The 21333-nt window shown below is 41.7% G+C and overlaps 3 protein-coding genes across 12 annotated transcripts in view; 2 read left to right on the top strand and 1 right to left on the bottom strand.

Annotated features, from left to right (window-relative positions):
• Positions 1 to 17626, top strand: part of LOC124954072 (dual 3',5'-cyclic-AMP and -GMP phosphodiesterase 11-like) — a 102494-nt gene extending 84868 nt beyond the window's left edge. Inside the window, exons 1-11 of one of the 5 annotated variants that reach the window (XR_007102434.1) lie at positions 129 to 380; positions 460 to 727; positions 4462 to 4573; positions 4724 to 4843; positions 4930 to 4989; positions 5893 to 6712; positions 7265 to 7628; positions 7791 to 11222; positions 11321 to 13019; positions 15029 to 15142; positions 17570 to 17626. The gene's annotated coding sequence lies outside the window, so the exon portion shown is untranslated. Of the gene's footprint in view, positions 1 to 128; positions 381 to 417; positions 728 to 4461; positions 4574 to 4723; positions 4844 to 4929; positions 4990 to 5892; positions 6713 to 7264; positions 7629 to 7790; positions 11223 to 11320; positions 13020 to 15028; positions 15143 to 17569 lie in introns of those variants that run through there. The other 4 variants (XR_007102433.1, XR_007102435.1, XR_007102432.1 and 1 more) reach the window with 4 other exon arrangements.
• Positions 12882 to 19609, top strand: LOC124954080 (ras-related and estrogen-regulated growth inhibitor). 5 transcript variants are annotated; one of them, XR_007102438.1, is made up of 7 exons: positions 12882 to 13019; positions 15029 to 15142; positions 17570 to 17626; positions 18168 to 18241; positions 18406 to 18672; positions 18743 to 18964; positions 19001 to 19609. XR_007102438.1 is itself a non-coding variant. In XM_047506428.1 (6 exons), coding segments are annotated over exons 1-6 (669 nt in total). In that variant the 5' UTR covers positions 12882 to 13018; the 3' UTR covers positions 18899 to 19609. The 5 variants fall into 5 exon arrangements, 4 of the variants coding, with proteins under 4 accessions (XP_047362384.1, XP_047362387.1, XP_047362386.1 ...); XM_047506428.1 differs by having other exon boundaries at positions 18743 to 19609; XM_047506430.1 differs by having other exon boundaries at positions 13002 to 13024; positions 18743 to 19609.
• On the bottom strand, positions 19072 to 20996 carry LOC124954079 (general transcription factor IIE subunit 2). Of its 2 annotated transcripts, XR_007102437.1 has the most exons (5): positions 20795 to 20994; positions 20423 to 20687; positions 20126 to 20335; positions 19595 to 20049; positions 19072 to 19507 (listed from the first exon to the last, which is right to left on the bottom strand). XR_007102437.1 is itself a non-coding variant. In XM_047506427.1 (4 exons), exons 1-4 carry the CDS (start codon positions 20854 to 20856, stop codon positions 19729 to 19731), a joined length of 858 nt encoding a protein of 285 aa, XP_047362383.1. In that variant the 5' UTR covers positions 20857 to 20996; the 3' UTR covers positions 19535 to 19728. The 2 variants fall into 2 exon arrangements, 1 of the variants encoding a protein (XP_047362383.1); XM_047506427.1 differs by lacking the exon at positions 19072 to 19507 and having other exon boundaries at positions 19535 to 20049; positions 20795 to 20996.
• Positions 20997 to 21333: the final 337 nt, after the last annotated feature.

The raw sequence follows: 21333 nt of genomic DNA, 5'->3' as shown, positions 1-21333 counted from the left end.
GGCGGCGACTGCGAGACTGTAGTCGATGGACCACCCGAAACCTCGTGGTGGGGTGAGGTGGGGGCACCCCTGACCCCGGTATTAGCTGGCGCGGTGAAGGGAGGCAACGTTTATATGCCGCGGCAATCCGCCCCGTAGACGCATTCGCTCGTACGCTTCGTCCAAAGAGGACTTTACGAAATAGAAACGGAGACACACGCTGTCTCATCTTTTTCGTGTCTGCTCGTCCTTTTCGTCGAGTCGTAAGAAACAAGGAGGCATTACGGATATCGAGACTGAAGGAGGACAACGTTAAAAGTATTTTATTCATTCGTTTCGAGAATAAACATTTCTCACGTTATTTAGCTCGATAACGTAATAATCGAATAAAAAGCGAGAGGGTGAGAGAAAGAGAGAAAAGGAATCATCATTTTGAAGTTCCTCCAGGTCCAGCACAACATCCTCTTTGCCATTTTGTAGGCAGTGAGGGAAACGTTGCGCTCTCGAAGAAGCAGAAAGTTTCGACGAGTTTCAAACGACTCTTGCAGTTTACTGCTTCGCGAGGGCTGATATCTACGTCAGGCCACGCGTTCGACGACACGAAGGGAAAGAAAAAAGGGGCAGACAAAGGGGCATTCAAAGCTTTCCGAGGAATAAAAGAGGAGAGAGTTTGAAGAAAGCAATGGCCGTCGCAGCAGCTCAAAAAAACCGCGAACTCTTCGCCATTAAAAAGTCTTACAGCATCGAGGTAAGTTACCTACATCTTTTTTCGTAGATACGATGGTATTGGATGTTAAAGGTTGAAGAAAATAGAATGTGAAATATTGAGAAAATATCGAGTAAAAGTCAATTAATCGCGTTAGAAAGAAACGGTCGCTATACGTCGAAACGATCCCTCGTAGCGGTTAGTTTGGAGATTTCAATGCGCGTAAATTCGGTCGCGCGTTGCATTCTCATTGAATGCGAGTGGATCCTACGTAACGTTAGCTTTGTAAATATACGTGACTTTTGCGCTTGTGTCTCGGTAACTTTCGCAAGAACCAACGAATAATTGCGTGAGAGATGCCTTTTTGAGCGTTTATTTCCTTTATATTTACGTATTCCGCTTTTTCTTCGCGTATCGTGTTCGTCGTCAACGCAAGTGAAATTTCCGCATATGAAAACACACATGAAAAAAAAACAATCGTCTCTTTCCAATGCGCGCGTGTATATGTGTATATATATATACATATACACACCTAGGTAGCTACGTGGAACAAGGCAAAAGGAGATAAAACTTGCAAACCGTTTCCTTTTACCGTATTTCGATATTATCTTTACAAAGGTCTCGTCATTGACGCAAACAAATTGCGTCCGTTAGCGTTCGACGCGTAATGACCGTTGACGAGCCCGATAAGCGATACGAGCGAGACGATTCCTACGTTTCTTTTCCTTCTTTCTCTTGATTTCGTTATTCCTCATGAAAGGATTATCTCGACGTTATGTCTATTTAAAGTCGTATTGCAAATGGGAAATCGTTTCGTCGATGACTAACCAAACCGTAAATAAACCGTAACTACTAATGTGTCCATCCATCCATTCCGAGTTTACTCGATCGACAACGAATTTTTTTCGACTTTAAAGAGATTTTATCGAGGCCTGGATGAATTACGTAAAGCCATAAGTACTTTGCTTACGAGGAAACTTCGATTCTACATTCATATATAATTTTCTACTTGTGAACACGTATTATTAATTATGATATTCGCGACTCCTCTCTCTCTCTCTCCTCCGTTCCTTCTTTCGAAGAAAAAGAAAGAAAGAACAAAAACCAAGACAATCCATGTAACTCCTTCCATTATTATTGATGTAATTGTACAATTGATCGTTTAAAGGGAACAAGTTGTGTCGGAAGGAGGAAAAAATAAATAAATATATATATATATATATATATATTTATTTATTTATTTAATTATTTATATCCACATAGATCGGTCGGATCGATCAATCTGGTTCGACGATCAGATCTGTCGTCGCATAAATTTGCATGAATTGAAAAAGTACAAGAAAAGTAAGCAAGAGGAAAGTGAGCATCGAGGAAATGGGAAAATAATAGGAACGATCGTTGGAAGAATGAATGCGTCGGAAAGGAAAGGAACGATTAGTGATCGCAGAGGCGAACGTAGACGCGATTGTAGACGCGATTGTAGCATCTCTTTGACGGATGCGACTCGACGTCCTTTTCGTTCGTAGATCATGCATTCTCGTTAATACTCGGGTGTTTAGTCATTACATGAACCTTGAGTGGCAGATAGGTGCGAATCACCTACATGTACGTGCATTTCATGTACAACCTAACTGCCTGTGGTTTTAACATCGTTACGAGCTTGATCACGAACGAAACTCGAGAAACTCGTGTTTTTTTTTAGCGATCTATCGGTCTCTACCGTACCACCAACAGCATTATCGATAACGAGACATGAACGGTGGTGGACCTGTGACTCATTCGAACGGAACTTGCACGCGCCCATATCTGGCCACCCGATCGGATCGTGTAGAATCGGGCTACGATTGGATTGTGTCCGGTAGAAGCTAGGGTGCGCGAAGATATGACCTTGGTTCTTTACAATCGAGATCTCGATGTATCTTTGCCATCGAAATGTCGCGATAGTGCGCGATGTACGCAGCTCGGAGATATCGGTTCTGTCTTCTCTCTCTCTCTCTCTCTCTCTCTCTCTCTCTCTCTCTCTTTTCACGATTCAGCGATCATTTGGTATACCTCGTTGCAAAATCGTTCGGTCTCGTTCGACGCATGATAATTAAGAATATATATATATATATATATATATACATATATCATAAATATGAGAATAAAGGAGGGAGCGACTGTAAAATAGCGAAGAGATAAACACTGAACGTTGCTCTTTACTGTAACGTTATTCCTTTATGCGTTTAACGTTATTGCTCGACGTTGGTTTGTGTGTGCATGAAAGAGAGAGAGAGAGGGGGACTGTCTCACGTTAAAACGTCAAGCGAGCCGAGGATAGAGGACAGAAAAAAAATTGGAGTATAATACCGGACATGGACATTAAAACGTTTACGAGCACACCTTCGTGCACACCTTCATCGGCATGTTAATTATTCGAGACTGCTAATTGGCGGTATTTGAATAGCGGTTCTCGCGAGCGCGGGCGCGATCGTTGGATTCCTTTCGTCGATCTCCACTGCTCTCTTTCTCTCTCTCCGCGAGGGATATCGGCTCTGAGAAAGAAAAAAATCAATCCGTGCGAATGGCGACGTTCGAGATACATTATGCATAACGATCGCGCAACTTGTCACCGCGATCTAGCTCTCTCGCGATTTTGCTCTTTTTTCGCGCTTCTCGATCTTACCTCACCTTGAGCTGGCCAGTTTTTATACTCTCCGGAGATATACATTATCGCGGGATATCGCATTGGTCGCTTTATCCGATTATGATCTCGAGGATGGCACGTCTTATCGAGTCCTCGTGAGATATTAATTTTGTAGCTTTGAATAAATGAAATTTAACGAAGTGACAAGTCCAGAGGTGTTATCTCAAGATATGATATTTGATTCGCCGTTTCAGAAAGAATTCATTAATTTGCGCCTGGCATCGTTGCGTCGGTGATTACTTGACTCGCTTCGATTCGAGGCCATTTCTTTAGCCTCCTCGAACACGGGGCTCGTACAATTGCTCTAGGTCATACGTGACATTCTTTTTTTCTTCGCGATCTTCTTTTCTTTTTTCTCTTTTTTTTCCTATTTTTTATTTTTCAATTGTCCAAAGGATTACGCGTGATAGCTTTGGCTATTAGCTCGAAGAAATATATATATATATAAATGAATGAATGCGAAAGGAGGCTACGCGCGTTTGTCTTCTTCGATAATCACGCTGGTCTTCTATCGATGCCAACTTAATGTGCCGGCTTAAGTCGATAAAGTACTTGGCCCAGTTTGCGACGATCGATCGATCGTTAAACGTTTTCTTTAAATCGCATTCTTTAAAGCGCAAAAATCATTTGTGCGCGCAAAATCACAAATTGATGCCTGATCTATTACGAAATGGACGGTGAATACGATCAGGAGTAATATTCGTCGATTGAAGAAGAATCGTAGAAAAGAGGATATCTCGCTAGCCGCCAGGGACCTCTTTGAGCTTCTTACTTAGAACGGTCAGGATTAATTCATTTCCGATCCTTCGGCAACAGCCGGAAGGACGGCCAGGAAATTCATTTCCGTTGTCTCTCGGTTCTCTTTGTTATCGCGTCGTTCCTTCACATCTGAACGACATCGGAAACTTAGGTACGACTTTTCCCTTTCGACGACAAAGTCCTCTCAAAAGTCTCAAAGCGCCGACGAATTTCCTCTAGATTCCTTTTCAATTCGTAAAACCTTTACGAGGATTTTCTTCTCGTTCGATAAGGAATCGAGACGATGCGAGACGCATGATTCTAATTTGAAATATTTTCTTATTTCTTGCAGAATGGTTATCCAGCGCGACGCCGTTCGCTCGTGGACGACGCTCGTTTCGAAACATTAGTCGTCAAACAGACTAAACAAAGCGTGCTCGAAGAGGCACGGCAACGAGCGAATGGTAAGTACCAAAGGCTACTAATCTACGTATTTATCGATTTTTCCTAAATGTACGCTTTCAATCTTCTCCGTTCGTTCTATATTGCTTATACGGTAGAATAGAATAGTATCGATGTTGCATGACACGTACGTCGTGTTTATCGTTAAACAGACACTAGTGCCGATCCTTTATCCACTCAAGAGCAACAAGAAGGAAACGATGAGATTTACGTGGACGCATCGAGCGACGAGGAACAAGGCGAGACGCTGATATGCGCGAGCAAGGAAGGAGGTAAGAAGAAAGGGAAGCAAACAAAAAATGAAATAAATGTTGTCCGTGGCACGTCGGCATGAGCACGTTACGTTTCTCACTTTCAGAAGCTAAAGCGGAGGCCTCATCGGATAGCGAAGGGAAGCCCGATGACGATTACGACGACGGTAAGTGCAATAGTATTATATTTCGGTAAAAAGAGAATAAGAGAAATCGAGTGATATTATATTAGCAATTTATCGCGAAATTTGCACGATGGAGCTTCGATGGAGGGAAGGGCTGATAGAGCGAGCAAAGAAATAGCGGAAAAGAGGATGTCGGGGTAAATGGAGGGTGAAACGAGGGTGAAACGAGGGTCATTGTCGAGGATATTTACCGGACCAAAGTGAGTCGAGTCAAGTGCTGGCTCGTCGACACTCGCTCGCGTGAATTGACTCGACGAGCGGCTCTCTTTCCAAGTTCTTTCGTGCATTTAGAATCGTATTATCGTTCGAGGAAAGAGAGAGAGAGAGAGAGAGAGAGAGAGAGAGAGATCCTTTTTAAAAGGCGACGCGACGTTCTTGCGAGGTCACTCGGCATTCGAGAACTATAAACGTATAAAACGGTTATTTCTTCTCGTATTTTCATCTCTGTCCGCGAAGTCGGCACGTTCGCGCTCGACAACGAGAACCACTTTACTTCTTTTTCCCAACCACTCACCCCCACCGTTGCAGCTGACGATAGAGAGCTCTGTCGGAAATGGACTACGAATCGCGCGATTATTATAGTTCGTTGCTTTGTCACTCGATGGTGCCGAGAATGCTCGCGGAAATAAAGAGACCGAGAGAGAGAGAGAGAGAGAGAGAGAGAGAGAGAGAGAGAGAGAGAGAGAGAGAGAGAGAGAGAGGAAGAAAATTTCTATTAAGGTCCTTTGATAGATAGGAAATGATAAAATCACTCGATAGAACCCTTTGTAGAACGCAAAGATATTTTTATTCTCTTATTCCGATTTTTGTAATCTTATTTAACTTTGCTCGACTCTTATATCAAATTATGGAAAAGATAAAAGAGAGAAACGTTGTTCTCGACAGATGCCGGACTTACGGAAGAGGAAGTGGTGCTCGCAAAAGCGATAGCCGAGAGTCCGGAGAGCGAGCACGTTGTGCAAAAAGCCGCGCTGGTACTTCGTTTGCGCGAAGGCATAAGCTCTCTCGCTAGGATCCTGAAGACCATTGAGAATTTCAAGGGTACGGTTACTCATGTAGAATCGAGACCATCGAAAAAGGAAGGTCACCAATTCGACGTCCTGGTAAAAGTCGACATGACGAAACAATGTCTCCTTCAATTGATTCGAAATCTTAGGCAAAGTTCCTCATTGGATGGCGTGACTTTGCTCATGGACAATTCTGTCAGCGTCAAGGATCCGTGGTTCCCCCGTCATGCTTCAGATCTTGACAATTGCAATCATTTGATGACAAAGTACGAACCGGATCTCGACATGAACCATCCTGGCTTCGCTGATAAAGAATATCGAGCTCGTAGGAAGGTAATCGCTGAGATAGCCTTTGCTTACAAGTACGGCGATCCTATTCCCTCCATCCCATATACCGAGGTTGAGAACGATACTTGGTCTCGCGTCTTCAATACCGTCGTCGATTTGGTACCTAAACACGCTTGCATCGAATATCAAAGAGTCTTCAAGAAGCTCCAAGAGGAAAAGATTTTCGAGAGTCATCGTATACCCCAATTACAGGAAGTCAGTAATTTCCTGCAAAAGAATACAGGATTCACTCTGAGACCAGCCGCTGGACTGCTCACCGCCAGGGATTTCCTTTCGAGTCTCGCTTTTAGAGTCTTCCAAAGTACGCAATACGTTCGCCACATCAACAGCCCGTACCACACGCCTGAACCGTGAGTGTCCCTTTTCTACCTACGATACGACGACGACGACGACGCGTATAAATCGAGTCTTTGCTCTTTCTCGATAAAATCAATTGCTATTATTTTTGTACGGGACAGTGATAGCTTCGATCGATACGTAGCGCGTGTACATATATACATATATATATATATATGTGTGTGTGTGTGTGTGTGCGCGCGCGCGCGTGTGTGCATGTACAAGGAGAGAGAGAAAGAGATGTACGAGGATGGAAGGGAGGTCCTGTAACGTTATTACCACGCTTCTCTAAGCTGGTAATGGAACTCTAATAGGCTTTTAACGATACGATGTCGCTGATAACTCACTTGCGCCCAGTTGCGAACTCCCTTTCCTCGTTCGTCCCTTGATTTTGAGAAACGACCAACTTGTAGCTTCTATCGAGCTCCCTGTCAAAAGCAAGCAAAATGAGAGAGGCTGAAGATAGATAGATAGATAGATAGAGAGAGAGAGAGAGAGAGAGAGAGAGAGAGAGAGAGTTGCCTTCGAATCGTCTTCGAATAACAATATCCTTTTCTTCTCAACAGAGACTGCATTCACGAGCTCTTAGGACACATGCCTCTGCTGGCCGACCCAAGTTTCGCTCAATTCTCGCAAGAGATCGGCCTGGCCTCGCTCGGTGCCTCTGATGAGGAAATCGAAAAACTCTCGACCATTTACTGGTTCACCGTCGAATTTGGACTCTGCATGGAGGGTGGAGAGGTGAAGGCTTACGGAGCAGGTCTCTTGTCTGCTTATGGCGAATTGCTTCATGCTCTGAGCGACAAGTGCGAGCATCGACCTTTCGAGCCAACGACCACAGCCGTGCAAAAGTATCAGGATCAGGAGTACCAGCCTATATACTTTGTCGCCGAGAGCTTCGAAGATGCCAAGGAAAAGTTCCGTCGTTGGGTGAGTTGTTGTCATCGAACGAAAAATTAAAAAATGCTATACCTCGAATGTAATTTTAACATAAAATGCGTTTACATATTGACATGTTTCGTTTACGTACTCTTAAAGTTACGGCTTTCGTAAGAGCCGGAACCAAAACAGCATTCCGTTCGAATGTTTCAGGTGTCAGCCATGAGCCGGCCGTTCGAGGTCAGGTTTAATCCACACACGCAGCGCGTCGAAGTTCTCGACACGGTCGACAGGTTGGAGGGAGTACTTTCACAGCTGAATACCGACATGGCCCATCTTACCAACGCTATCGACAAAATCAAGCGTAACTTTGCCGCGTAAGAGAAAACCGATTAAGGAACCGACTCTCACTTCGCACGATTATTGCGATATACGTTTATTCTCCTTTTTTTTTTTTTTTCTTCCTTTTTCTCTCTTTTCTTTTTCCTTCTCTTTTTTTTTTTTTTTTTCTTTTTTTAATCCTTAACCTATCGTATACAGAAAGTAGCGCTTCTTGTCCGTAGACGTTGCCCAAGATAAACGCTTCTTTGAGAGGGAATTTCCTTGCACTCTCGTTGCACTCTCGTAGCATTCCCGTAGCATTCCCGTAGCATGCTCCGTTTTTCTTGTCGATTTACGTATCTATCCACCTACCTACCTACCTATCCATTGTGTCAAATAGGATAGATATAAGTAACGTTCGAAAGGATCAAAGCTGCCAAGTTTCGCGAAAAAAATCCTAATGGGTTTTGTTATTGGAAATGGGAGAGAAATGAGGAGAGAGAGAGAGAGAGAGAGAGGGAGGGAGGGAGAGAGACAAAAGTCGTTATCGAAATTAGGACTTTCTCGAGTTCCTTAAGTTTATCCCGCCGCGCTTTGTAAGATTCTTCCTTTACCTTAGAGACCTTCCGGGTACGATAAAGAATTTTTTTTCTCACCCCTATCATTCTCGTCCGTCCCACGCATCGAACTTGTCCTCATTTTTGTATAAAGTTATCTAATCATAATTCATTGCAGAGTTGTAACCGGGTACGCGACGGAAGTCCATTAAAAAGAAAGAAAATAAATTGAATTTATAGGACACTAATGTCCTTATAATACGGATACTCGAACGAAAGTGAGTGTGAATAGGAAGGATACGTGCGTTACCAAGGTCGACTATGCCAATCTAATTTTCCACGTCATTGGTAAAAGTCGCGAGCGAGAGCGAGAAGGCCCTTTTCATTGGCAAGACCGTCGTTGATTCGTTAGAAATCACGTGCTACGTCTTTGTCCGACTTAGTTTTGAGCGAAAAATCGTAGCTCGTCGCGTCGAGCTTCGACGATCCTACCTAAGGCTTTTATTTTTTTTCGCGCGTACCCGCCTATACTTTGCGTTAATATAATCCATCGTATACTCGTATTTCTAACTAATATTTTATAATAATACGAATAATATTGTATTAGATTTCTCTCTTTGGTTTCTTTCCCAGTAAGGTCTTTATCAATTTCGTTATGTCTGCGTCTCACTGCGAACACTGCAAATCTTTCCATAAATGTGTCGCATAGTTAGTAATAAGACTAAACACGCTCGAAAGCTTCTTTTTTTTCTTTCTTCTTTTTTTTTTTTTTTTTTTTTTTTTTTTTTTTTTTTTTGTTCCTCTTTGCGTACGAACACCTTTCGAAAGAGCGATCAAAGTATCGACGTAATCTTTAATGCCGAGGCAGAATATTTATGACGTTTCGGCGAAGACCAAAGGAAAAGGAAGCAAAGGAAGAAAGAGATAAGCTTACGATCCACCGATGTTGAAGAATCGACGTTACGTTATAGAAGAATATAGCATATCCCTTGCGCGTAGTTAGTGACGTGTATCTTCGCTTATTGTTAGTGTATCCCGCACATCGACCAATCATCACTCTCTTCCAAAAGTTTTTGCTAACTCGTACAAAATATCTCCTCGTATACGTAATACGTGTGTGTAGCAAACTTGTTAAGCTGTAGCAAAAATGCTCCAACTATATAAAGCATTTACTTTGTATTATATTGTATAGTACTCGGAGCATAATAATAAAGATATATTAGATGTGTACCTAACGCGTCGTCTGTTGAATTAAAAGCGTACCTATGTATATTTTGTTGAAAAATCTCAGCCGAAGATTTAAATCCTAAATAAAGAGTTTTCATCTCAATTCTGTTCGCCGAGCTTTTAGTCATAATAACATATCCCCTTTCACCCTAATTGGAATAAATGTGAATTAGTTTTAACGAGGTTATGATTAGGAAATGATGATCGATGGATCGATCGAAAACTATCGAATCTTATGATCGGTCGAAAGACCGAGGAAACGAAGAAGAGAAACGTCAGCTCGATTCGTTCTCGGTGAGTATTCTCGTAAATGCTTGTCCTTCGGACAAAAGAGACACAATGAGGTTCGAAAGGAGGCGCATCGTACCACGTTAAGCGACAAAAAAAAAAAAAAAAGAAAAAGTAAGAAAAAGAAAAGAAAAGAAAGAAAATAGCGGCGCGACAGCATCGGGCCGATTATGAAATTTCTGCCTTTCGTTTTCGGCATGCTGGTCGCCGGACTGGAGTGCGCCGACGCGAAGATGTGGACTGACGGTGACAGTAAGTGAAAGCGACGGATAATCGATCTCGACTTCCTCGTTTCTGACTTCCAGATCGTTCGGATGAGACCTTTCGCATCTTCGTCTGGATCGCTCGTCTCAAGCGTCTTTCCTTGATCGCCATCATGTTGCTCAGCGTGTTGCTTTATTACGTACCCGAGTCGCGTTCTCGTGAGTAGCGATATAAAGGAGAACTGGATTTTAAAAAAGAGTTCATTGCGTGGGCATTTGCCCATAAGTAAAGAGGATGGATAATTAAAGAAAGAGGCGCGGTGAACTTATGCTTAAAAGAATATTCACGCATACATAGATAGAACATTTCTTTGTTAGACGTACGAAAGGCTTGTTGCTTCTTGATCGATTTCGTGGCGGATGGATTGAAATTTGCTCTTCGTCCTACCGACAACGATTACGGAAGGAAATTGAAAGTTAAGAAACGAAGATCGCAAAGCGAACAAGATAATCAACGGAGAAGGCGCATATACGAGAAAAGCAGAATCCCGACGAACGAAGGGTCATCTTGGTTGGTCTTTGGACGTGGCTCGAACGCGAATTATTCAAACGACAAATGGACGATTTGTAGGTATCGAGAGAGCGCGAGATCGCGTACGAAACGTTTTGGTCAAGATGGAAAGTATCAAAATCGTCGCCGGGATCAACGACGTTATCGCGAGGTTATCGGGAACGACGAGAGCTGCCTCGATTTGTCACCTTTCCTACAAAATCAATACCAGCAGAGGCGTGCCGTTATGACGCGAAACGACATGGCTTCTGTCCGTTTGAAAAAGGAATGCACGGTTGATAATCCGTTTAAATATCGGGAGGATGTTTCATACTCGAGCCAGAAATTCCCTATAGAATATGAGGAAGATAATGCGCCAACTGATGCGGTTAATAAATTCGTTTTGTTCCCTTTACGATCGTACATCGTTTTGCCTAACAATATTCTCCTTTCTATTACAGAATGTATCGACGAATTATTACGATTTGCCGAGCGACAGGTGAGCAAAGAGAGAGAGAGAGAGAGAGAGAGAGAGAGAGAGAGAGAGAGATTATTCCCCGGAGTCTCGGACAATGATCGGACAATATTTTCATTTAGGTTCGATCGAAACGTCGCCGATGTCACGACCTATCCTACGTTGCGAGAAATTATAGGGGATAACAAATTTTTCATGGACAAGAGGGAAGAGAGATCGATCGTTGATTTTAAAGGAAAGACTACGGTCCGTAAGAGACAAATACCGGGAATACGGCTAATGCACGGTGATACGATACCGGAGACGTCGTACAACGAGAGCTCGTACACCAGTTTAGAAGCGGAAGCGGACGACGAGAATTCTCAATGCGGAAATGAAATTGTGCCGGGGACAAAGTTTTCAAAGGAAGGAGACGTCGAGGAAGCGACGACGACGACGACGACGACGACGACGAGTACGTCGATGGCGCGGCAAACGATCGGAGGATATGATAAGAATACTTTTATCTTTTTCCTTTGTTTTTCCTTTTTTATATAACATTTTTAATATATAACAGATCTACGACGCGATTATCGTTATCTTTAATAATAAACCATTGTAAAGAGAGTTTCGGAGGGAGGAAGTACGTATAAGGAAATGAAATATACGGCAAGACACAATCGAATATCCAAATAAATGAAAAAGGAGGACTAACGAAACGGATTGTCGGTTATTCAGATCCCAGGGGAAACTCCTTGTCGCGTGCCGTAAAGTGGATCTTTGGAGGATGTCCGGGAACGTGCCGACGTCTCTCGCCAGGAAAGCCGGGGAAGAAAATGGAAGAGAGAAAACTAGTCGGAAAGGAAGAGATTTGCGAAAAAGTAAGCGGCGTCATGGACGAGTGGCTCTACTTCTAACGAAGAACGCGAAGCAGAACGGGTTGCAGCCGGTAAACGCGGCCTTCTTCCTTACCAATCGTCATTGGTTATAGAAACGCGCGAGAAATTAAAAATAAGACTCGACGACGAACGTCGCGCCTTGCATTCATTTCTCCGGGGCTTGTCAAATTTTATGTCACGGCCTATTACAATAGATAATAGATATTTTTCTAGACTTTATCTAGAGTTCCTAACTTTTTATCATTTTAATGACTAATGCAAGGATAATTGTCGATTGACGTTGATTGACGAAAGGAACGATCAAAGTGCGTCGCTTTGTTTCGTCAAAATTTGTTCGCTCGATCGGGAGCGAACATCATTATTTCTCGTAAAAATTATCGATGCGAGAAAAGTTTTGGCGCGAGCGTTAAACGTGCTCGAACGGAGAAAAATCGACTCGTGAATTGGCGCGAGGGTTGCTTTGCGCGTTCACTCGCGTGCTCTCTCTCTCTCTCTCTCTCTCTCTCTCTCTCTCTCTCGAGTTACCGGAAGTGAGCTATCGCGCGCCTAGTATTCGTGGCTTAAGAGCAATAAAGGACGCGTCGGTCTCCGGCGACGAGCGAACGAAGAGAGAAAACGGGCCGAGACAGTCGAGCGGAGGCCAAGAACCGCGTCGGATCGCGAACGCCGTCCCCGTGGAATTGTCAGGAAACACGTGACACGCTACTGGACCTCGCGACGAGACGCAAACGACTCGTAAAAGAGATCAAGAGAGAGAGAGAGAGACTGAGATCCACTTTCGCTCGTCAAAAAGATTTGCTCGCGCACGATTTTCTACCGAAAGATGTACTTTTTCTACTTCTTTCCCCGATCGCACGTCAATGTTTTCTGTGAAATCGTCGATCAGCTTCTAAGTTGAAAATTTCCTACGAGTTTTCTACGATCGAGCAAAGGACAATACAAAGTACGGTAAGTCATAGAAAAATGACGCAGTGAATGAAATCATCTTACGATCAATTTCGATCTTTAACGTGGCATAAACGTGGCCAAGTACCGCTCCGATCGAATATCTTAAATTACCGATGAGATCGAGATCTTCGGCCGAGTTTCTCGGGATGAATCAGAAACGATATCTCGGACGATATCGAGTCAAAAGTCGTTGTTCCAAATATTAAGATTTTCGATGCGTGAATCACGATCGACTACCGAGCGATACTAAATTTCCTTAGATCCGTTGGCGCACCGCCAAGATTGCGGGGCCCCGAAGAATGGGAGCGTGCGATACCATCTCTGCGAAAGAGAAAACGCGCGACTACTCGCGTGAACTTTACTTTTCGCGCGAACAAGGAAAATTCGCTCTGCTCTTTCGAGAACATTAAACGAAGGAAGATCTTACGAAGAGATACGTATGTATCTACTTATGTTCACCGTAAAAATAATATCGGAAAAATAATATGGAAAAATGAGAATTGACAAAAATGAATCGTTCTCTTTTTTTATCTCTTTTTTATTTACAATATATTCTCATTTATATAGTTATAAATCAATATTATTACGTGTTATATATAATCGATCTCTTTCATACACACATATACATATATATATATATATATATATATATACATTTCAGTTAATTCCGCTTTGTATTTATAATATGAGTATCTTACAATATGAATGTACACATCAATAACATATTTTTTCTTTATTTCTCTTGACTATATTTATAGTCTAGGCTTACGTTTGATCTTTCTGATTTACTCGTACTTAGATATTACTTGGATTTTCCTTCGCTATATATTTATTGTATATGTATATTTCGTAAATTTATGCTCGGAAGTTATCTCTCCTGTTTTTCTCCTTTTGATTTCGCGATTTTCTGCCGGAGATGGAAGAGGCCCGCATAAATTTCCGGGGAATGATATTCTCGCGAGACATTGCATTGTTGGACGACGAAACGAATTCTCTAGATTCCTCGAGACATGTGCGAAGCGTTCTATTAATGTAACGCATCGGATCTCCCATGCTCTCTCTTTCTCTCTCTCTCTCTCTCTCTCTCTCTCTCTCTTTTTCCAATTGCTTCTCCCGTTCCACCCTTCTCCTGCCTTCTTCCGTTACTTTTCCTCCTCTTTTCCTTCCTCCCGTTCTCCTTCGTTTCACCCTGCGTCGTTAAGATGGCCGGCAGAGCGTCGCCCTGAGAAGAGAGCCGCCGTGTTTAAACCGTGCGTCGTGTATAAGAGAGACGAGAGAGGCGGGGGGAGAGACAGAGAGAAAGGAAGCGAATGCCTTTGCGAGATCCTCCTCTCGAACTTGCTTCCGTTTCGATTTCGAATGGGAGAGACATGAAACATATTGTAAATGGGTCGAAATACGGAATGCCTAGAGAAGGATTAGAAGCTAGTCTCTTAGATGGGATCTAGTACGTCGTATGAAATGTCATCGATACGATCATTCCTCCTCTTACTCTTCAGTCACTCTCTCTCTCTCTCTCTCTCTCTCTCTCTCTCTCTCTCTCTCTCTCCTTCCCATTCCCGTTCAGAGATTAAGTCGATAAAGCGAAATCGATTCCTGTATACGAATGTGACGATAAAATCGATAGAAATTTACTGACGGTACGATGAAACTTTACGTTTGCGCTTCACTCGATTTTAACTCTTTTCGATCGGAAAGTATCATATACGGTAGTAAGAATAACGATCATCCAATAAATTCTTCCAAAAAAGTCTGGTTTAATAGTCCGGTAGGAAATGTAATGAAATTGTAAGAGTAGTAGAGAGCATGTTGAACATTGAAGATCCAACGTAAGTAAGTACTTTTTTATTCCTTCCTACGAAAGGCCAAATAATATCGTAAGCGCATCGTCGCAATGATAATCGATGGCCGATCCATTTTAGAGAGACACTCACTAATTACGATAACCAAAAAGACGCTTTGCCATGGTCCTATTACATGTGCCCTTTTCTTTTTCCTTCGCAGTGACGAGTGCACGGAGTATGACGTCAAATGCAATTAGGGGTATACGAAGGAAAAAGAGTTCGCTGTGCGAAGTAAAGGTGGCCGTTATCGGAGCGCCCGGAGTTGGAAAAAGTGGTGAGTATGAAATTAACTTTGTTTCGAATAATTAAATAAACGACGATAATGTAAATACGTACCCTTTCGTAATACCGAAAATGCAGGACGTTTATAACTTTCCGATGCGTCGGACGCGTTTTTGAACGACTCTTTGAACACCGTTCCTTCCTCGGGAACTTCATCGATAAGCACTATTTCTACGAAGATGAAAATTACGACGATCGTTTGGCGAATTTGGCGCGACGCGCTAAAGACCTTGGGCCAATAACGACAGGCGGGACGGACGAGTAGTCGAGTTTTCGCGTTTAACGAAATTAATTAGCAATTTGTCCAAATATAAAATAAACATAAAGACGAAGAAGAGCCTAAAAATATTTTCCAAAGATTGATCGTAAAGACGTGAAATATATCCTTAGTTCGAAATCGATAATAATGTTCTCGAAGAGAGACCGAAAAGAGGATGGGAAGATTCAAGTGCAAGTGCGACGGAAACCCTTGCGACGTTAGCTAAAGCGAGAAACATGCCGCGATAGCTCGGAGGACCCTGAGAGCAGCCAACCCGGGTGTATTTTTGGTAATGGCACGTGCTAAAGACAGGTAGGAGAGAGTAAATAATCGCTCGGCTCAACAACGGTTACTCTCGCTGCCGCGTTTCTTCTATTTATAATGTTTTATTTCGTATTCCAACGAATCGCAAAAATGTTCGATAGAAAATATACTTAGACAAGTATCAAAGAATTCTTATCGTCGATCGATTTTCCCGTAAACGCGAATTTCTCGTCATCGAGGGAGGTAATGTCTGTTATCCATGAACGATGGAAAATACGTTTGTTACGATGGAAATCCATGTTGCGATGGACTACTCCGAATTATCTCGTCGATGGAAACCTATCGAAATCATTTTTCATTTCAAGGTGCGTTAGTTCTCTTATTCTATTTCGCTTGCCTCCAATTTGCCTTGTTAACCTGTTATATACGATAATATCCATCGTTATTTCGTTCTTTCTTAACGAAAATCTTACGATATTTCGAGGCTTTTATATGCTAAGCTCGCTCCTTCTTCCGGCTATTTGAATAGTAACAAGAGTGTTTTGGAAGGTTCAAGTTCACTCTTCATCGTCGACATCCTATTTCTAATAAAAGAAGTCCGATAAACTCTCTTGTCTTAATAGCAATCTGCAAAGGCAGTCTGTCATTGATCGTGTTGAGAGATAACAATAAAGTTTGAAATATTTTCTTTCGAAATTCGAGCGATAGGAAATAAATGTCGAGAGTAATACGAAGGGGCAAGGAAGGAATCATCGATAGAGTCGAATCGCGAGGCTGTCACCCGATCTGACTCGAGATGAATAGGCGCCGCGCCGCGCCTCGCCGCTTCAGCGTTAACGTAGGAGCGCTCGTGCAAGGTTTTGTGGCGCCACGGCAGGTTCGAGTTCGAGGTAAAAATAGTGTGGTATACCTCGAAGCGGGTCACTAGGTCTCTGCTTCTTCTTTCTCCTACAGCTCGAGATATCGAGATGAACGAAGAGAGCGCGTTCATTGAAATTAGAACGAATCGATCTTTTAACAAGGAAAGAAGAAAAAAAAGGAACTTGTCTATTTTGTACAATTTTTCTGACGAAACGACCCGACTATCGTCTATCTACCTTACAATTACAATTCGACGAAATAAAGATCGATCTTGGAGAGGTCGAAACATCGTCGTGTAATAAACAATGGAAGGAACGAGAAAGGATAAAGGCGAAGCTTTTAAAAGCTCCGAACGTTCGAAAGACGTGTCATCAGGTGGAACTCGTCGTTCATTCTTATCCTCGAGGAAAAACGTCTACGCTGACACGCGTAACGAACTCGTTTGCCACGGAAAAGGTTACGTTGTAGCCTACAAGTCCGTCGGTTCTACATATGTATCATTGGTGAAACGCAAAAGCGGAGAAGCGATAGAAAAAAGAAGTATTGTGTTACGCGGGTATCGACATACATGCCTCGGTTACATACATGCTCGACGATGTAATTCGATCGTTCAAATATCTATTCGAGCCATTCTTTCCTTCTCTTTCATTATACACTTTTTCAATTTTGTCATTCGCATTGCTTTATAGTAATTTTATAAAATCTATCAACTGGATCTAATCACTTGTTAAAGCTCGATGCGTAGAAAATAGTTTTGTATTGTTTCTTAACGAGAATACTCGTAAGATAGATCTTTATATCCCACGTAAGAAAAAGAGAAAAGAAAAAGGAATTTACTCTCAATAGGAAAATTTGTGACGATCGTCCAATATCACTGTTACTGTTAAACAAAACTTGGCTGCCAAGTGAGAAACACAAATGTTAAGACGAAAATGATCAGACTGCGTATGAATCTGTTTTCGATTCCCGTATAATCGTAAATGCCGATACGACACAAATATCGATCTGACTATATATATTTTTATTATTTTACAGCGCTGACGGTGAGGTTCCTAACGAGGCGTTATATCGGAGAATACGATCACCAATCTGGTAAAGCAATTTACTATTTTCTATCATTTCTTTAAGCGATTATTACATAGGCATCGATCCTTAAACAATAAGTGACAATAGAATGAACCATTTTCTGAAGTATTGCCAACGGCTGTAACCGTTTCTACTCTCCGCGACTCTCTCTCTCTCTCTCTCTCTCTCTCTCTCTCTCTCTCTCTCTCTCTCTCCCTCTTTGCATTCCTCCGACCGCGTCTGGTCTAAATTTATCAAAGACGAATTTGACACTAGACAGGACGGGTACTAATGCGAGGTTGATACTCGAAGGAAGAAATTTTCTCTTTTTGTAGAAATACGTAGACTAAGTGCGCTTACGTACGTAAAAACGATTTCGAAAGAGGATCAGGCGTGATCATGCGATGAATTTGAAAATAAGTCATCTACTGCCGTACTATCTACGGCCGTCCTACGTTTCTAATCTTTTCTTGATACAAGAGCTACACACACATATATGTATATATATATATATATATATGCACACACGTAGATCCATTTTCAACGAGGGATATCATTTTTGTTATAGAAAACAGATACAAGCACGAAGTGCTGGTGGATGGAGAACCAATTCTTTTTGAGATCTTGGACTCTTGTCCGAAGGTAATATCCATTTTAGCGCGATATTATACCGTGGTAGAATAAATATACTTTCAGCTTCTGGAAAGTTTATAAAAAGGTTTATATTTGTAGAAATGTGGAAATTAGATATACAAACGCATCTAAAATATACGTGTACGTATTTAAAAGACGTTACGATCTTTCAGAGCGACGACGAAATGCCTTCGATGGAAACTTTGCAGTGGGCGGACGGCCTGCTGCTCGTTTATTCGATAACGGATCGTACTTCTTTCAATTTCGTGAGAAAAGCGAAAGAAGCTTTAGCGGTGGCTGATCCGGAGGCTGCGATGCCTCTTGCCATGGTTGGAAACAAAGCCGATATGGTTCATCTGAGACAGGTCAGCGCGGAAGAAGGGGAGATCTTGGCTAAGGACTTTGAATGTTGGTTCAGCGAAATTAGCGCGGCAGAACAGGTATATATCTTCCGATCGATCGGACTTTTATCCCTCTTTGAAAATCAATGAAAAACCCTAATTTATGCAGGTCGTCCAAGTAGCCGAATCGTTTCACGAATTGTGTCGCGAGGTTCTCGCTGCCAGACGAAGAAACAAGCAGTCCTTGCTCGACAGGATGCTCGGTAGCAAGGCAACGAGAACGTATTCGAGGGGTAAAAGCGATTCCGCGTTACCCAAGGATTAATAAATACTTTACCTTTAATAGGATAGGATTTTCTGTCGATTGCGCAGAATCGAGCAAGCAAGCGAGCGAGCGAGCGAGCGAGCGAGCGAGCGAACGAGCGAACGAGCGAGCGAGCGATAGAGATGAAAGAAGACTCGCGTTGCATGCGAGTCGATAAAAAATCAGGCGCCAAAGATTGTATCATACTGTTAATATTTTTTATCCAATACCATTTCTACTACGTAGAACAACTACAAATCGTGTACAAGTTTTAATAACGCACGTTTATAAAGTAAATTATCTTTTGCCAATGGATGAAAAACCTCGTGATTCGTTTTATTTCGTAGTAACAGTTTGACGGCCACAAACTAGATACTTCAGAAGGAAGCATCGCTTTCCCAAAGTCCGTTGATTAATGAGTTATCGATGAATAATTACAGCAGAGACAGACAACTGCCTTTGATTAAAGGCTATAGGCTTTGTCGTAGGTTGTTAAGCGGTATCGAGAAATAACGGCAAAGTGTTAATAAATTCACGACTTTGGAAAGGTCCATCATCGATTCGTTTATAATCTTCGATTCGATCCAAGGCTTTTGAATATTAAACACAGACACCTACCACGGATAAAATCTGGCAAAAACGGTCAAAGCTGTAACGATCGATTTATAGATATTTATTTTGTACTTACAATAAGAAAATGTGAAATAAATATTTTACTTATTTATTATAGTATCGAAGAGATGTGTTACTCTATATCCAGTTAGACTCCCCAATCATATTTTTCACAGGCACACGAACAAACACAGCCATCGCTCAAGATTACGTAGATATTTACAGATAATACGAATCATTTATTTAGCGTCGTCGTAAGTCTCTAAAACGTCCGCTAAATGTTCATTGTCTCTTGGCTTTTTAAACTGTTTCCTCTTAGTATTGGGCTTTTTTCTTTTAACGGGTGCCAATTTTTTCGGGCCATGATCTTGCATCGATCTGATTCCCTGTTTTTCCAGATATTCGTCTATTTTCTGGTCGTCCATTGCATCTACCGCCACGGCTCTCCATAATTTTTGAAATTCCTCGTCGATAGGAAAATGAGCCGTTTTATCGTTGTAAAAGACGATTTTTTTTTTGTCAAGAGGCCGCGTTATAAGTAATATTTCGTTTTGTAAGCTCTGCAATGACAAAAGTATCGCGGATTAATAATTATTTCAAAATATTAAAGAATAAAATATTTAACAATAATTGTACCTTTAAATGCTTATCGCAATGGGGTAAACTTTCTTGTATATCTTCTAATAAAATTCCCCCAAGTCCCTTCAGATCTTGTTGCTTTAAAAGTCTCAATAGCGATTTCTTGTCCTTAATTTTGTACATAGCTTTAAACGCAAACCTACCATCCGGTGTAACATCTATTTTAGGATTTTTTAACAATGCCTCCGTCTGAAGCCACGTTTTTACCTGCGACAGAATAGTAAATAGTTGTTAGTAATACTAAGATTAAGACGATATAATTTGTCGTTAAATCTAACAAGATATTTATCTTACTTTAGATCCTACGTCTAATTGATTAGTTTCGTCCAAGATTTCTTCTAAAGTTAAAGGATGATCATCCCCATCTTGATGCCTGGCTCTCATATGCTTTACTATTTTTGCCAAAACGCCAAATTTGTATTGGGTACTCCCGGCCATGGTTTTGTAATTGACCATATCCAACTTTGGTCCGGTCGAAACTGTCGAAGGTTTTGGCTTCTTTTTATGGGGATCATCACGACCGATATCTTTTTCTTGTTCCTTCTTTTTCTTCTCGACGCTGCACATATTATATACATATTTATTAATAACTTTCCAATAAGATAAAACGAGTCTCTCAGAGAAGAGAGGCACAATATTATAGGTTAGACGATAAGATCAACTTACGTTGGCGTAGTTAGGGCCCTTTTCTTAAAGAGCTCTCGCTCCCTCAACAATGCTGGATCCATATTATCAGGAATTTCTTATCAGGAAGAATGATCGGCGCTTGAAATAATTCCTTTAATTCGAATTAAAAAATCGCACGAGACAAACGAACGGTCCCGAGTTTGTCCGTTGACGCGAAGGGTGCGCTAGTAGTGCACTAGTATGCTACACGGGCGACGTCATGCCGTCGACTTTGCAACTCGTAACCCGCGCAATTCTAACGAGAGGAACATTTTTCCTAATCGTTCATAAATATTATATACATATATATACACATATATACATACATATATATATATATATATATATATATATGCATTTCTTTTTCTTTTGAAATAATCACGATGCCAAAGAATCGTAATGTTTTAAAACGAATCGTATTACTACTGGTAAAAAGTCAACGGAACTCGAAATTTGACGATTTACGACGTGACACTGCCAACGAAATTTTAATATCGCGAAAATTTTAGATTAAATTTCATTTTCGAACTTTCACTCGA

Source organism: Vespa velutina, chromosome 14, assembly GCF_912470025.1.
Source record: "Vespa velutina chromosome 14, iVesVel2.1, whole genome shotgun sequence".
In the NCBI taxonomy this organism is placed as follows: Eukaryota; Metazoa; Arthropoda; class Insecta; order Hymenoptera; family Vespidae; genus Vespa; species Vespa velutina.
The sequence above is the reverse complement of the archived record's forward strand: the minus strand, read 5'-3'. Positions and strand labels throughout refer to the sequence as shown.

What these genes read in the sequence shown, in the direction of transcription:
- LOC124954079 (XM_047506427.1), bottom strand. Translation starts at nt 20,856, where the DNA reads ATGGATCCAGCATTGTTGAGGGAGCGAGAGCTCTTTAAGAAAAGGGCC. An exon ending in AGGGCCCTAACTACGCCAAC is followed by an intron (nt 20,688 to 20,794) that starts GTAAGTTGATCT and finishes TAATATGTGCAG; the next exon opens with CGTCGAGAAGAAAAAGAAGG. An exon ending in ATTGCGATAAGCATTTAAAG is followed by an intron (nt 20,050 to 20,125) that starts GTACAATTATTG and finishes TTGTCATTGCAG; the next exon opens with AGCTTACAAAACGAAATATT.
- LOC124954080 (XM_047506428.1), top strand. An exon ending in AGAATACGATCACCAATCTG is followed by an intron (nt 17,627 to 18,167) that starts GTAAAGCAATTT and finishes TTTTTGTTATAG; the next exon opens with AAAACAGATACAAGCACGAA. An exon ending in AAATTAGCGCGGCAGAACAG is followed by an intron (nt 18,673 to 18,742) that starts GTATATATCTTC and finishes TAATTTATGCAG; the next exon opens with GTCGTCCAAGTAGCCGAATC.